General features: G+C 34.5%; 1 protein-coding gene and 1 long non-coding RNA gene across 2 annotated transcripts; both read right to left on the reverse strand.

Moving 5' to 3' along the window:
* Positions 1–4,312: 4,312 nt before the first annotated feature.
* On the reverse strand, positions 4,313–5,470 carry LOC145094317 (uncharacterized). Its single transcript, XM_079032572.1, has 2 exons — positions 5,069–5,470; positions 4,313–5,000 (listed from the first exon to the last, which is right to left on the reverse strand). Exons 1-2 carry the CDS (start codon positions 5,397–5,399, stop codon positions 4,534–4,536), a joined length of 798 nt encoding a protein of 265 aa, XP_078888698.1. The 5' UTR covers positions 5,400–5,470; the 3' UTR covers positions 4,313–4,533.
* Positions 5,471–6,568: 1,098 nt separating this feature from the next.
* Positions 6,569–7,718, reverse strand: LOC145094318 (uncharacterized). Its single transcript, XR_013703283.1, has 3 exons — positions 7,683–7,718; positions 6,741–7,060; positions 6,569–6,666 (listed from the first exon to the last, which is right to left on the reverse strand). It is a non-coding gene; the product is annotated as an uncharacterized LOC145094318 (long non-coding RNA).
* Positions 7,719–14,775: the final 7,057 nt, after the last annotated feature.

Here is a 14,775-nt window from a genome sequence, read left to right on the forward strand (position 1 = left end):
ACTCGTCATTTTCACTCACAAAACACACTACTCAATTACAAAGCTAGAAGACAAGTGCAGACAAAAACACACATTTTGTATCAAGTGATAAGGGTACTATTCATGTTTTCAGCATCACATCTGTCGATAATCCAGTCCTCATTACCAGTTCATCTCGTGCTCTCATTAAAGGTACACAGTACATGTATTATCTCCCATTGTATTGAAGAAGTGATCTCACCGGCGTTTGATCCCGCCAGTGAAAAGTTGAGGATCGTAGCGTTTTAGGATCTCACCCTATGATTAATCTTTTTTGGATAAAAATTTAAAAAATTAGTTATTCTCATTTTTTTGAATAATACAACGAAAGAGACTTCTTATACAATACATATAAGAACATTGGTTGTTCACATTTGTTTGTTTTTTTTATTATATAAATTGCATGAAAATAAAAAAGAAGGTAATGATAAGAAAGTAGAAAAAAATGAATCATTGCATTATGGATACACGTTCACGAGACATTATAATGTCATATTTACTTCTTGGAGATTATGATAGATTCATGTAAAAAAACAAATTACAGCAAAAAGAACATTATTATTGACAGGTTTTCATCACATTTTGAATATATTTTACTTCATTTTCTTATGAAAATTAATAGTATTTCATGTTGATAAGTATGTATTATATGATCTCTTAAGTAGGTCATGGTCTAATTAAATACCACCATGTTTGAACATATATATATATATATATATATATATATATATATATATATATAGAGAGAGAGAGAGAGAGAGAGAAAGAGAGAGAGCTAGGTTCAAATGTTTTAACTAAGTATTGTGTTATTATACGCATAAATGTGGGCCAATCAAAATTAAATAATTAAATAAATAAATAAGGGTAATTTAGTAATTTGCTTAATAAATTCAAAAAATAATCCCTATAATCATGGTATCTCTCCAGTTTAAATCTCGTTCTCCTCTTTATCTAAAAACCGATTCTGAAAACCCTAGAACAAATCGACATCAGCGACCCTTCATCATCTTCTTCATAGATCGGGAGAGGGAAGAATCGAGCAATCAAGCATCGAACAGAGGTGGTCTTGGTGGTGGTATTGGGATCTTCCGTCGGGATTGTACGGGAAATCTGCTTCATTCCCGGTATGAAGATGAGTTCAATTCCAATCCCCCCTCGTTTGTGTAAATGACTGAATTTTCCAAAACCCTAGAATTTTACAACTAAGGCCATCTTCTCTTTGTTGATCTGCTCACTGTTTCGACCTGCCATCTCTCTCGCTCGGCTCTTTAATCTGCCGTCTCGCTCTCCTCCTCATAGCATTAGTAAACAACACCTCCTTTCTGTAGCTCCTCCTTTCGTAAATTGTCTGTTCGGACACTCTAGATTGTATTTTTGGAGCCATGGAATTATCCCGGGTTAATATGGGTAATTATTTGTTTGGTGATGGTGATTTATGCGTCTTTAAGTCTTGCCCAGACTCGTCATTTTCACTCAGAAAACACACTACTCAATTACAGAGCTAGAAGACAAGTACAGACAAAAACACATATCCTGTATCAAGTGATAAGTGTACTATTCATGTTTTCAGCATCACATCTGTCGATAATCCAGTCCTCATTACCAGTTCATCTCGTGCTCTGATTAAAGGTACACAGTACAGACAGTCGCATTGGTTTTTAATTAAAAATCAACCATTGCTCTCGAATCTTTGACAAAAAGACATACTATAGCTTCATGAATATGTCATTAAATTATGTTGCAGGAGTTATCCCCATGTATTTTAGCTTTGTGTGGTCGTTGGCTCAGTTTCGATTGGTTGAAGGCTCTCAGTATATTGTTGCATTTGGTCATCAAAAGAACATAGTGGTGATTCTTGGCTTAGATGGAAGGTATTAAAGTTTCTTGGCAGATTTATATTCATTCTCGAATGATGATTACTCTGTTTTTGATGGATTAAAATTGTTGTAATTGTGCAGTTTCTATAGATGCCAATTTGACCCAAAAGCTGGAGGGGAGATGACTCAACTGGAATATCACAACTTTGTGAAGCCTGATGACTCTTTCTAATTTTGCTTAACAACATATGAACATATGTCTTTTCATGGTATGTTTGTTACTCTGTTACACTTTTGCTGATGCTTGTGAAGGAATGGGTATATATATAATTTTGTAAATGCCAATGTATATGTAATGTAAAAAGTGTCAACTTGCTAAATGATAACTTTTGAAGATGTTCGCAAAGAAATCAGAAACTGAAACTGTGGATCCCACATAATTAAGTCAAATTGATTTGTGTACAAAATCACCCCGACGATCCAGATTCCGAATCTTGGAATAATCTTATTCATTTATGCAGATGATTGAATGGATGATATTGGTGAGATTCCAATTCTATTGGAATGGAATAACGAATTCCAATTCTGTTGGAATCACAGAAGTTAATGCTTGAAGAACGGACCATATTATTCTTTTAGAATGTATTAGTCGTTGTTAGATTTTGATGTTTTCTTTCCCGTTTTGATTGTTTTTTTAGTTTTATTCTTTAACAAGAAATGTAATTCTTATAAATTATTACTCGTATTCCATAAGAAACAATGTATTTTTTGTTTTTATTTTTCAATTGATTGTTCAATATTTTGTTATTCTACAAGAAGTTGTTATTCTTCAATAAGTTTTTAAAGTCATCATCAAGAAATAGGTTCAAGAATATTTTTATTATTTATGGTTCAAGAATATTTTTTTTTTAATACACTCATAAACATATTCTGTCAGAATGTCCGAATTAAAAGAATTATAATTCGTAAAATCGGATTTTTAAAATTAATAGAATCTATGATCCCTTAAAAAATGCAATTTTCCTTTATTAAATCTATATTAATTGACTAAATTACCCTTGTAATTAATTAAGATGATTTTTTCAATTATATTTAATTCAATAATAGATATTAATCACTTTCTTAAAATAAGTAAATTTGATTGGCCCACATTTATGCATACAATAACACAATAATTGCTTTAAACAAAATAACCTAAGCCTATATAGATATATTCAACTGAGAACAATTCTTAATTTGAGAACAAAAGAGAACAACATTGACAGTGTGGCAATTTTGTAAATATGTGAAAATGAAATTGGAGATGTAAAGATGAAAGATTAAAAAGAAACGGGACCTGGCCCCCATCCCACCCCACCCCCTACCCATTCTACCTGTGTCATTTTTCTTGTCTCATTTTCACGTCGGGCGACCATCGAGACCATCGGACCTCCGACGAACCACCTGGTTTCCGATTTCATCCTATAGAGAAGGAGGTCATCGTTCACTATATCTGCTATAAGTCCTAATCGCCAACAAATTTCGTTGGTTTCGATACTCTACCATCCACCATCGACAATGTTGATCTCTACAAACACGATCCATAGGGGCTTCATGGTGGTTGGTACGTTTTGTTTTCAATTCTATACATCTTATGCAAAATCTACAACTCATTTAAGCCTGATTAGTGATGGATTTTACCCTAAAACTCTTCAGAAATCGCTTGTTCATATTGATCTATAAGTTAGGATTTTTTAGGACGAAATTTTGAACTCAATTTAGCTTGATTTCGATTGAAATGCATGCTCTCAATATTGAATTTGGATTAAATTGAATCAATTGGGTTTTTCTTGTCTTGTAAACTTTAAGTTCGTGAATTACACAATTACCACCGGTCGTTGCAAAGCACCAATTTACCCTGCCGATCTATGTTGTCAAGAAGTCAAACTTATTAAATCGATAATAACCACTCCGTTTCAGATTACTTCATATTTATATTTGCTTATCCATGTTTTTCTCCTTCAAATCTTCATATCACAGCTACAAACATTTCTTAATTCAGGTTGATTGATTTAACAAATTTTTCAGTTAGAATTGGTATTCAAAATTTGGTGAAGTCAAATGACCAAGGGCGTGTTTACGCTTTTTATTATTTGTGAATTGAATTTGATTTTAGGGGCAATTGATCAACATGGATGTAGATGCAAGAGATGTAATGGATGTAGATGCAGGATATGTATCAGTTGCCGGTCTAAAGGTAATTCTTTTTTGTTTTATTTGATATCCTTTCTTCTCAAAATAGAAAAAGGCATTTGATGTTAAATGGTTTTTTTTAGACTTATTAAATTTGTTTAGTTTTGAAAGTTTCGAGATAGAAAAGTTTGTAATTAATTTGATTTCTAAACTAAACTAAGGGGTCGTTTGATAGTTGCTTACTGGGTTAAAGCTGACTGGGTTAGAAGTTGACTGGGTTAGAAATGCTGACTGAGTCCATATCTGACTGAGTTTATGTTGTTTGATTATTTATCTGAATGGTTGTGCTGAATGAAAAAATGACCATATTACCCTTATGTTGTCTCTTGTGCTGGATAAAAAAATTATAAAACCACAAATTATCATATAAAATCCAAATTAAACATACATCAATTAAAATCCAAATACAAAGTGTAATACAAAATCCAAATACAAATTGTCATACATAATAAAAAAAGTACACCATTTAACGTGAACCATTTGAAAATAACTGATTAGCAATCTGGTCACGCAAATTAGTCATATAGTTAACGGCTTCTGAACCCCATTCTATGCCTTCTATGTTTTGACCCTCATTTCCTCCACCACCCACATTATGACTAACCATAGTGTTTTGTTCAAAGTTCGTAAATAATTCATCTTCAATATCGTATTTCCTTATAAAATTATGGACCGCAACACAAGAAATGACTATGTCTCTTTGCACTGGAAAAGGATAAGGAGCCATTTGTTTTAAAATTGGAAATCTCGCCTTCAATACACCATAAGCACGTTCAATGTAATTTCTAAGTTGTGCATGAGCATGATTGAACATTTCTTCCTTAGTCAAAGCTCTGTTTCTTCGAAAATCGGCTAACCAATACCTAGTATTGCGGTAGGGAGCCATAAATCCACGGGTGTTGGTGTATGCGGCATCACAAAGGTAATATTTATCTGTAGATGCATGACAAATTTATCATATAAATAATATAGATAATAAAACGTATAGTAAAGTTACAAACCTGGTGGAGGGAATGGAAATCCGGAAGTTGGGTTAAATGCAACTTCTTTCAAAACTTTAGAATCATGTGCTATGCCCTCCCATCCAGCCCATACAAAGGTGAATATCATATCAAAATTACAAATTCCAATTACATTTTGATAACATTCACCTTTTCCTCTTCCCCTATAACGAGTTTGTTGATCAACAGGCACAACTGCATGTACAAGTGTTCCATCTAGTGCACCTATTGCTCCGGGAAATATTTGCATTAGCCGTCTATGTCGTTCTGAGGTATTTGTTGTTGAATTAGACGAGGTTGGTACTATAATTTCTCGTGCAAAACACATCATTGCACGTAAGACCTCATGAAAACATTGATGAATCGTTTGTGTGGAGTGATGAAATCTTTCTTTAACGGCTCGAAAACGTTCATTGTGTCCTATAACATGTAAAAACATAGCCATCTTCTCTTCAACGCTTATCGTCCTACTAGATTGCAACCAATTTCTTTGTGTAAAGTGATTGCATAATAGTACAAATGCATCTTGTGAAAGACGTATCATATCGTAACATTGTATAGGACATCCGTGTATCAAATCTTGCATATACACATATCCCTTTGCTACCTGTTCGCTAGCTCTTATTCTTTTAATTATTCTTTGCCTTTGTCGGACCAACATCAACCAATACCACGAGAATATAAGAAAATATAAAAAGTCACCTTCTTTATCCATGTGTCCTGTTAGATGTCAAATACAAATTACATTTTAATCAATAACATAACAATCAATAACATAACAATCCATAACATAACAATCAATAACATAACAATCAATAACATAACAATCCATAACATAACAATCAATAACATAACAATCCATAACATAACAAATCGTAACATGTAAATACGAAAAACATAACATTCCATAACATATAAATTCATATAACATAACCGCACCTAAGAAAAACAATCCATAACATAACTAAACCATAGAATACTAATGTCTAACAATGAACCATAACATACTAAAGTCAAACATAACATGTAAATACTAAAGTCAACCAACTAATCCAAACTTTTTTCCTGCATTTGTTACCCACGACTCACAAGTTGACAAGTTAAGACGCAACCAAATTTTCCTATTACCAGCACTTTCAGCAAATAACATAAGAGCAGTGGTGTATTTCGGATCATATTCTCCCCACTCCAAGCTTGTCAACTTCGCCATACAAGCATCCATCTCCTTGTCAAGATTATTTGCTTCGGTGAATGCTTGTGCAGCCTTGATAATCTCTTTTCCAACTTCTTTCAACTCATCATCAAGTGTGGTTTCTTTAGGACCATTTCGTTTGCCCCCCCTTGTTTTTTGTCCGCCCAGATGATTCCTCACTAGTAGGTTGAGGTACTGTTGAGCTTGGGGTATCTGCATGAGGTGCTGGCTCATCCATCTCTGTATCCTCAAAATCATGTGTACTGAAGGTTTCATTGGGATGAGGTAATGTTGAAGATGGCCCCCAACTGTGAACACCGGTCGAGGTCGCCCCATCAAATAGTTGGGTACAAAGTTCAGGGCAAGGGAGGGGTGCATTTCTCAGCTTATCTACGTACTTGTTCAACTGTTTAACAAATTTAATAAATATTATTAAAGTAGTAAAAAAATAATATACTTAAAAAATATGTATATATGTACCTTCGCTTCCGCTTCCCATTCTTCATTAGTCATGTTAAAAGAATTCGTAACGGGATTATAAATATTTCCTGTTTTGTTTTTAAGTTTTAACCACACTGCATATTTTGCTTTTAAATAGTCATATCGATTTTTCATTTGTTTTTTGTCGACAATAAAATTATGATCTGTTTTCAATTTCTCCGCGACCACAGCCCATGAGCTTGCTTTTAGTCCGCTACCCTCCCGGCCATTTCTTGTTAATTCTTGTATACATGCTTCTAAAAAAGTTTTGTCCACCAATTCCGACTTCCAACTAACCCTAATTCTTTTGTCTGCCATATCTATTGTAAAAAGAAAAAAAATCTAATCATCCACATAACACACATTTACAAACACTATTTGCTTGATGTCAATAAGATAAAATATATATTTTTTTTGTTTAACCTAAAGTTAATACAACTTGAAGACAATACTTGGGAGATATCATATACACAGTACATAACTTGAAGACAATATCTCATATATCAGTTTGGTAATACACATACACATATGTAACAAATTCTAATCATTCTCTTGAGCATTTTGATCTTACACACATATGCACATAAACATATCATATACACACACAGTAAACAATTCATTCGATTTAACAACTATATAAGGGGCTGTGATTTCACACATTAGTTCATACAAATTTCATACACAAGCAATTCATTCCTTCATATAGATAAAATCAGATTTCATAAACAATTTGACAGCAAACACTAATTTGACAGCAAACATTGGTAATACACATACACCTATGCCAACCCTTTGTTCTAATTGAATCCAAAAATAATGAAAGAAGTAATTTCAAACACTAATTTCAGAATAAAATCATCAATTTGACAGCAACTTTTGTGATTTCAGAAAAAAAAAAAAAAAAAAAAAAAAAAAAAAAAAAAAAGGCACGAACTAGCGTACCTACAGTCGATCTCCTCACCGGGGCTGTTACTTCGCCGGACAGGAGGTTCGCCGGAAGCTGGAGGTAATCGTCGATTTGTCAGCAAACATTGAAGGGGCTTTGTGATTTCAGAAAAAAAAAAAAAAGCACGATGGAGCTGTTGCTGCGTACCTGCAGTCGATCGTCGGCGCAGGAGGTTCGCCGGAAGCCGGAGGGAATCGTCGATGGAGTTGTTGCTGCGTTGCGCTGAATCGAAGGAGCTGTTGCTGCGTTGCGCTGAATGTTGAAGGAAAAGGAAGAATAGCGGCGATTTGTGTTAGGGCGAAGGAGAAGAAAAATCTGGTCAGCCTCTTTTTTTTGGACCGAGTCAGCTCCTTGGTCATTGATTACTTACCGAGTCAGCCACAATGGAGGCCCATCAAACAGTCTGACTACTGACCGGGTCAGCAGTCAGCTCTGACCAAACTGGGTAAGTGCAAATCAAACGACCCCTAAATTTACTTTGGAATTGGTTGCTACACTTTTGAGTTCATAGACTAAAGTAATAATGTTCTGTAAGCATAAATTGTGAAACATCTTATTTGTAAGCATAAATTGTGAAAAATCTGATTTTCGTTATTTTATTTGTTATATCCATACTTGGTGTGTTTGCTCTTGAATCCTATAAGTTAGCCATCATTTTATGGTTTCTCTTTGTTCAACACTTTTGTCCTCGTTATGTAATTTTCAAGGTTCATTTTTCATATCATAAGCTTATATGTTTAAGTGATTAGATACAACCCAAAGGATTTATATTAATAGAAGGGTTGCATATAATTATGTTTTTTTAAATCATTATATTTTTTTAGGATAAAAAAAGAATGCATGGGAGCTTACATTTAGTTAATATAGCCACTCACACTCTTGATGGGTTATGAGCATAACAGCATTCTTATGGTGTTCATGCAACCCTAATTTCTTTGATCTAGGTTTTTCTAAGTACACATACAACATTGAAGACCAAAGCAATAAACCCTAATTAACTAGCATATGAATCTGAATCTGACATGTGATTAGGGTTAGAATCATTACCTTGATTGTTATGTCGCAATAACAATCACAATCCTTCTTGATCTTGACTCTTGAAAGCCTAGTGCCTCAAGTGTTGCACCTCTAATGGAGTCACAAACACTCAAGCAATAAGATTAGGGTTAGAATCATTGGCCGAAAATCCCTTATTCATGGGGTCTATTTATACTTGTGGCTGCTAGGGTTTTAGGTGGAAACCCTAATATGACTGCTTAAGCCTTAAGCAGCCCATGGACTCCTTCCTTAGAGCCCTTTGGACGAAATCTTTTGGGTTTCCCCATAAATTGCGTCCATTCCACTCTATGGAGTCCATCAACACAACTAGCAACTAACAGTTAATTGCAATATCAGTCCCCTTTATTTAATCAGTCTCTTTTGATCACCAAATTAATACTAAATTAATTTCTGATCAATACTAATTAAATAATATGATTTCAAAATAATATATTAAACTTGTAATATACTAATAAAACCATTTTGAGTACGAATTTATTATTCATATAATAAATTCTACTCTCTCTCCTCTTGTCATCCTATCAAGTTGCATGAGTGAAGGCTACCCAAAAGGAACATGCTCATAATTGGGTCAATTACATACCAAAATAGTTATGGGCTTAGATACCTAATCCAACAGTCTCCCACTTGGATAAGTCTAATAACTATTTTGCATATGATTTCCGAACCTGATCAGCAATCATAGCTTTCAAAAGTTTTTGTCAACTCTGATCTTATCAGTAACGCGTCCTTTATATAAGGGATCATATCTTCCTCCATTCTAGATATCGTATGAACTGAGACATGGATTTTAATCATACTCTCTGTTCATGTGTTGTTTCTCGATTTCCAATTTATAAAGAGTGACAACAGACTACAATTGAACACATCAACTTAGTCCCGGCTTGGCCAAGCGCTTAGGGTGTCATCACTAAATCATCAAGGGGCCCACAGATATCGCTTTTATCCCACATTGGGTAAAAGGAACGGATAAACATCGACTCAAATGCTTGCTTGTACCTACTCAGCAAATCACACACAACAATATGTTTTATGACACCAAGTTAATGGTGCGTTTACATATTATCAATGGGCAACTGACTTGCAAACTACAACTCACACGTCTCGGTTTCAAGAATGTAAGATATTATCATCTCAGTAATCACCCGTGATAAAATCCATGAAGTGATTCAAGTGAGCGTGGGTTTAATCCAATATTCAAATCTTATTTCAAGAGCACTCATGAACACTGCAACAAACTTTTGCTATGTCTAAAACACTTTAGGCAATCTACAGTCAGATTCATGACAATCTTCTTTCATACCTACTTCCAAAGTACGATCGGCTGTGGATGGTGTGAATAATCTTATTATTCGGGACGTCAAAACATGCAAAGTGAAACACAAGAATAATCGAACCCAATATAGCCCCAAACTTTTGAGTAGAAATAAAACACCTTTTATTTAGTCACCATATTGATTACACATTATTCATTGTATAATGTTTCGCATAATCAACATATTACTTGAATTATAACAACAGTTGTCTCATGCTCCAAGCATGCACACTATGTTTACCTATGGTCCTTACTTTATGAAATAGATCAATTGAACACATTTCCAATGATGCTCATTTCACAATTCCCAATCCTTATTACAAGTGTAAGAATACAAGATTCTCGCCACTACTAGAATATGTTAGATTCTAACATTTTATGCAACGATCCCTTCGTAATGTCACAACATCAAAGCCACCAAGACTTTGTTAATGGTATTACCAAGTGATCTATTGGAGATTGCTACAAGGCAATTCCATAGATATGAAGTCTCACATTCAAAGTACATTCCTTTGAACATCCTTTTTGCATAAAAGTTTCTAATCTAGACATAGATTTTCGATATCCAACTCCCAATATGGAAACATTTCTATATTTGTCATACGACAACTCGTTATTAATAGAATCATATCTAATCATAATAATGTCATTATGGTCCATTCGTTACTATACTTCCAAGTGCCCACAAGTGACCAATCCTTGGCGAGCCTTAGATTGTCCTTGACAGTTGTTTAATTAATTTAGTCAAATCCGGTTCTAGTCCTTTTTCCCTCTTAATCCCCTAGGCATTTGAAAATTTTAGAACGTTCAAATATTATAGCATATACAATCGATGATATACCCGAAGCGTACGGGACACGATTTATAATGAAAAACGTGATACTTTACCAGTTTCTTGCTATAATACTGCCATATATAGAATGCCCCTATGTTAAACCTTTTCAACATAACATTCATATATGTCTTTTGACTAAATTTGATCAATTAAAATTTCTCGATCTAAGCTTTTAGATTTGAAATGAAGTATAATATTCTCTCCCTTACTTATAGCAAAAAAAACTTTTCAACCCCTGCAACTTTGCAAAGTGAAACTTTTGTTTTCTATAATTAATTTGCTAACTTACAACGCTTCAAATATTAATCATGCTCCCACTAACATGATAATTATATCCATACCAGCATAACATTTATGCTCCCACTAGCTTTGGCATGTATTCAGAAAACAGTTGGACTTCTAGAAATCAATACTTATTGACTTCCAAAGTTCATATTTCTAATACGATATGCTTCGAGAAGCCTTTATCTAAGCTTCTCAAACTTCATACACCTTTCCTTAGATAACTCACATGTGTGTCTAAACTATTTCAGAACCTACAACAGTAAGTCCCGAATATTCAGACTTATTGCCATTTCTCACAATTCAAACTATGAAGAGGGATGCCATAATCATAATCGAATTTGAGAATGCAAATATCTCAATTGCTATATCCTTAAAATCTCTCTTAGTGAAAGCGTTTCCTCACAATCATTTTCATGAAGCGAAGAGAAACCTTATCACTTACATTTTATGGTGTATGTGCTCCTATCCATGTGAATTTTTCGTAACCATAATCATAAGACAAGGTTTAAGACAAATCCAAACTCATATGGACTGAACTTGTTCATTCTTAATTTCTTGCCATCAAGGGTCCCATCATTGCTTCCAAGTTATTGAGCAGCTCACCCCTACCTATCAATGTACTGTACATTGATCAGGGTGCCTTGCCCCTATGCAACCCATTGAGAACTCATAGAACTCACATGCATAGTTGACTAAACCTGGAATGGCACAGAAAATAGAATATGTCAACACGATAGGTTTTAGACCTCAAGTCGTGTTCTAGTGTCTAATAGGTTTACTCTTGATTAGTTCTTGAACCTTTTCAAGATCATTTAGACTCTTACTAACCTCTTGACATATAAGGTTCTCTTATCAAGAAACATTTCTTGACAAACAAATATTCAGGAGTTAGTGAGGATTCTTATCAAGACAAACACTACACACAATTGGTCTTAGTTGGTCTTTATCTTATCCAAGAAATCACAACTTACCAATTTCAAACATGTAAGAGTAAGAAAAACATTTTTCTACTCCACATTTGATGAGTGTGTTAAAAACCTCTTAAGATATGTCACTCAAGTCACAATATTGGAGTATGACTCTAAGACTTGATTTTGGAACAAAGTATGATTCACCTTTTGATTTAACAATTTCAACAATTTCCTATTCCTCTTCTTAGCCATACTAGTGCACTAAGGTGTTCTTAGAGGATCAATTGTGATATGGTTTCATAATCAATAAGACGATCATAAAACATGATACTAAAGTACTCTCCCATCTTTTCAGATTGGAGAAACTTTATCTTTCTGTACAATTGATTCTTCTTATTCGTTCTGCCATTCATTGAAACTTTCCAATGATTCAAAATTACACTTAATCTTATAAGTATAACCATATCTACTAAACTTTTAGCAAGTCATGACGAATAATCTTATTGTTCTTTGTAGAGGACTTGACCAGTGCACAACATTGTGTTCTAGTACTTTAGTCCTTCACTTGACTCACATACTTGTGTGAACAAGGAATTAGTCTTAATTTCCTAAGTACCAAGATTTCCATAAATCACATGACTCAAATCATATGATTCCAAGCTTATGTCCAATTGAAACTTGGGCGATGAAAATCTTTCCTTACTTAGAAAATTTCAACACTACCATAAATAATATAACTAAGAATCTCATCCACTTAATATTGCTTATAATAGAAACACACAAGCATTAATTTTCACAAATGACATTGCAAGGAGATATAAATAAGACAAAAATCAAATTTTATTTTATTTATAAAAGGTGCGGAAAACTTGTCCTTAAAACTCAAATTCGAATGAAAACTATGCTATTACATACTCCTAAGCAATCTATTATAACTCTAAGCAGCAACTCAAAAATCCAATCATCGAATCATGCGATCAAAATCCATTTCTTCGCGATCAGACTCAACTCACTTCTTCATTAAAGCTTCCTTTCTTTTCTTCGATCCTACAAAACATCAAAATGTAGTCTTACCACATCATGTATTTAGAATCTAAAAAAGAAAACTTAATAGAGTTAGATAGTGTATTTTACCTTAAGTAGAGTCATACATCTTGACTCTCCCATCTCTTAGATCTCTCAGGTAGCCAGGAAAGCTTCGTAACCAATGCCACCTCTTTTGTCCGTAGAAACATATGGATTCTTCTAGAATGCTACACGGGACTATCTCAGACTCAGCCTTTCTCTTGCATAGAGAAAACTTTTCTGGACTTCCAATGTTGCCATTACCCATAGAAGGATGGGACATTGATTTACCAGACAAATTTGCTTGACCAGTGCGCCAAATCATCGTTAATTCAGCAGCACTAAGTAAATAAGTCAAATCAATGAGGGTCACGTCGTGGTCCATCACATAGTACTCTCTAATGAACTCACTATATGATTTGGGAAGTGACTGAAGAACCAAGTCAACAACCAAATTCCTTGAGACGTCGACACCCAACACTCTCAATCTATCAATATGCAACTTCATATCCAAAACATGAGCACATACAGACTTTTCATTTTTGTGTCTTTTTGCCAACAGGGCTTGAGTGACTGTGAACTTTTTAAGTCTTCGAACAAGTGGGTCGGGGAGAATTATTGAAGGAGGTGGAGGAAGTGAAGCATGACTTTCATTTCCACAATCCAATCATGGAACATCATCTTCAAGCGGAAAACTTTTTCCAACGGATTCAGGAAGACCATATATAACAACCCAAAAATTCAAGCCAATTTAAACTTTATAAAACATTAAAACTATTAAGTCATTACAATTTGTTTTCAAAATAGTTTAGACATCAGAATATCCCCAGAATCAATCATGAAAATATGAGGAGGTGCACGATCACGCCTTTGCCTTCCCGCAATCATCCGAAGTGCCTGAAACAAAATCAACAACTGTAAGCCCGAAGCTTAGTGGGTTTCCCCTAAATACCAACGCCATAAAAACATAACCATATCATATAACCAATATAGAACAACATGCATAATGAGTCATCAGCCTTACTGGACCGCCTCACAGGCCTTCAGACTATCTGGAGTGCTCTTCAAGCCTTCGGCACATCTGGACCGCCATGCAGGGCCTACAGCCTATCCGGACCGCTCGTCGGGTATGTTGGCCTACAACACAAAGCAGTACCGCCTCAACCTAACCCTCAATCAAACAACATGTGCACATAAATATCATACGCTAGCTCATTTCATATAACAGTCAAACCGATCTAACAGATCACCAATCATAGCAACATCCCAATAAACGGGATACAGACCTAACCAGTCACTAACATAGCATCATCCTATAACCAGGACAATCATGTGCACATAGACATCATATAACACTAGCATGTATGTATATATATATATATATATATATATATATATATATATATATATATATATATAACAGTCAAACCGATCTAACAGATCACAAAGCATAGCAACAATCCTATAACCAGGATATCGACCTAACAGGTCACTTCATCCTATATACCAAGATACCGACCCAACCGGGTCACTAAAGCATAGCATATCACCATCCTAACTACTAGGACATAAATCAGTAAGCATAACATGCAATAATCCGAATACAATCCATAAAGGGC

Source organism: Lactuca serriola, chromosome 3 (assembly GCF_051521515.1).
Source record: "Lactuca serriola cultivar US96UC23 chromosome 3, Lser_US96UC23_V15, whole genome shotgun sequence".
NCBI classification, from domain to species: Eukaryota; Viridiplantae; Streptophyta; class Magnoliopsida; order Asterales; family Asteraceae; genus Lactuca; species Lactuca serriola.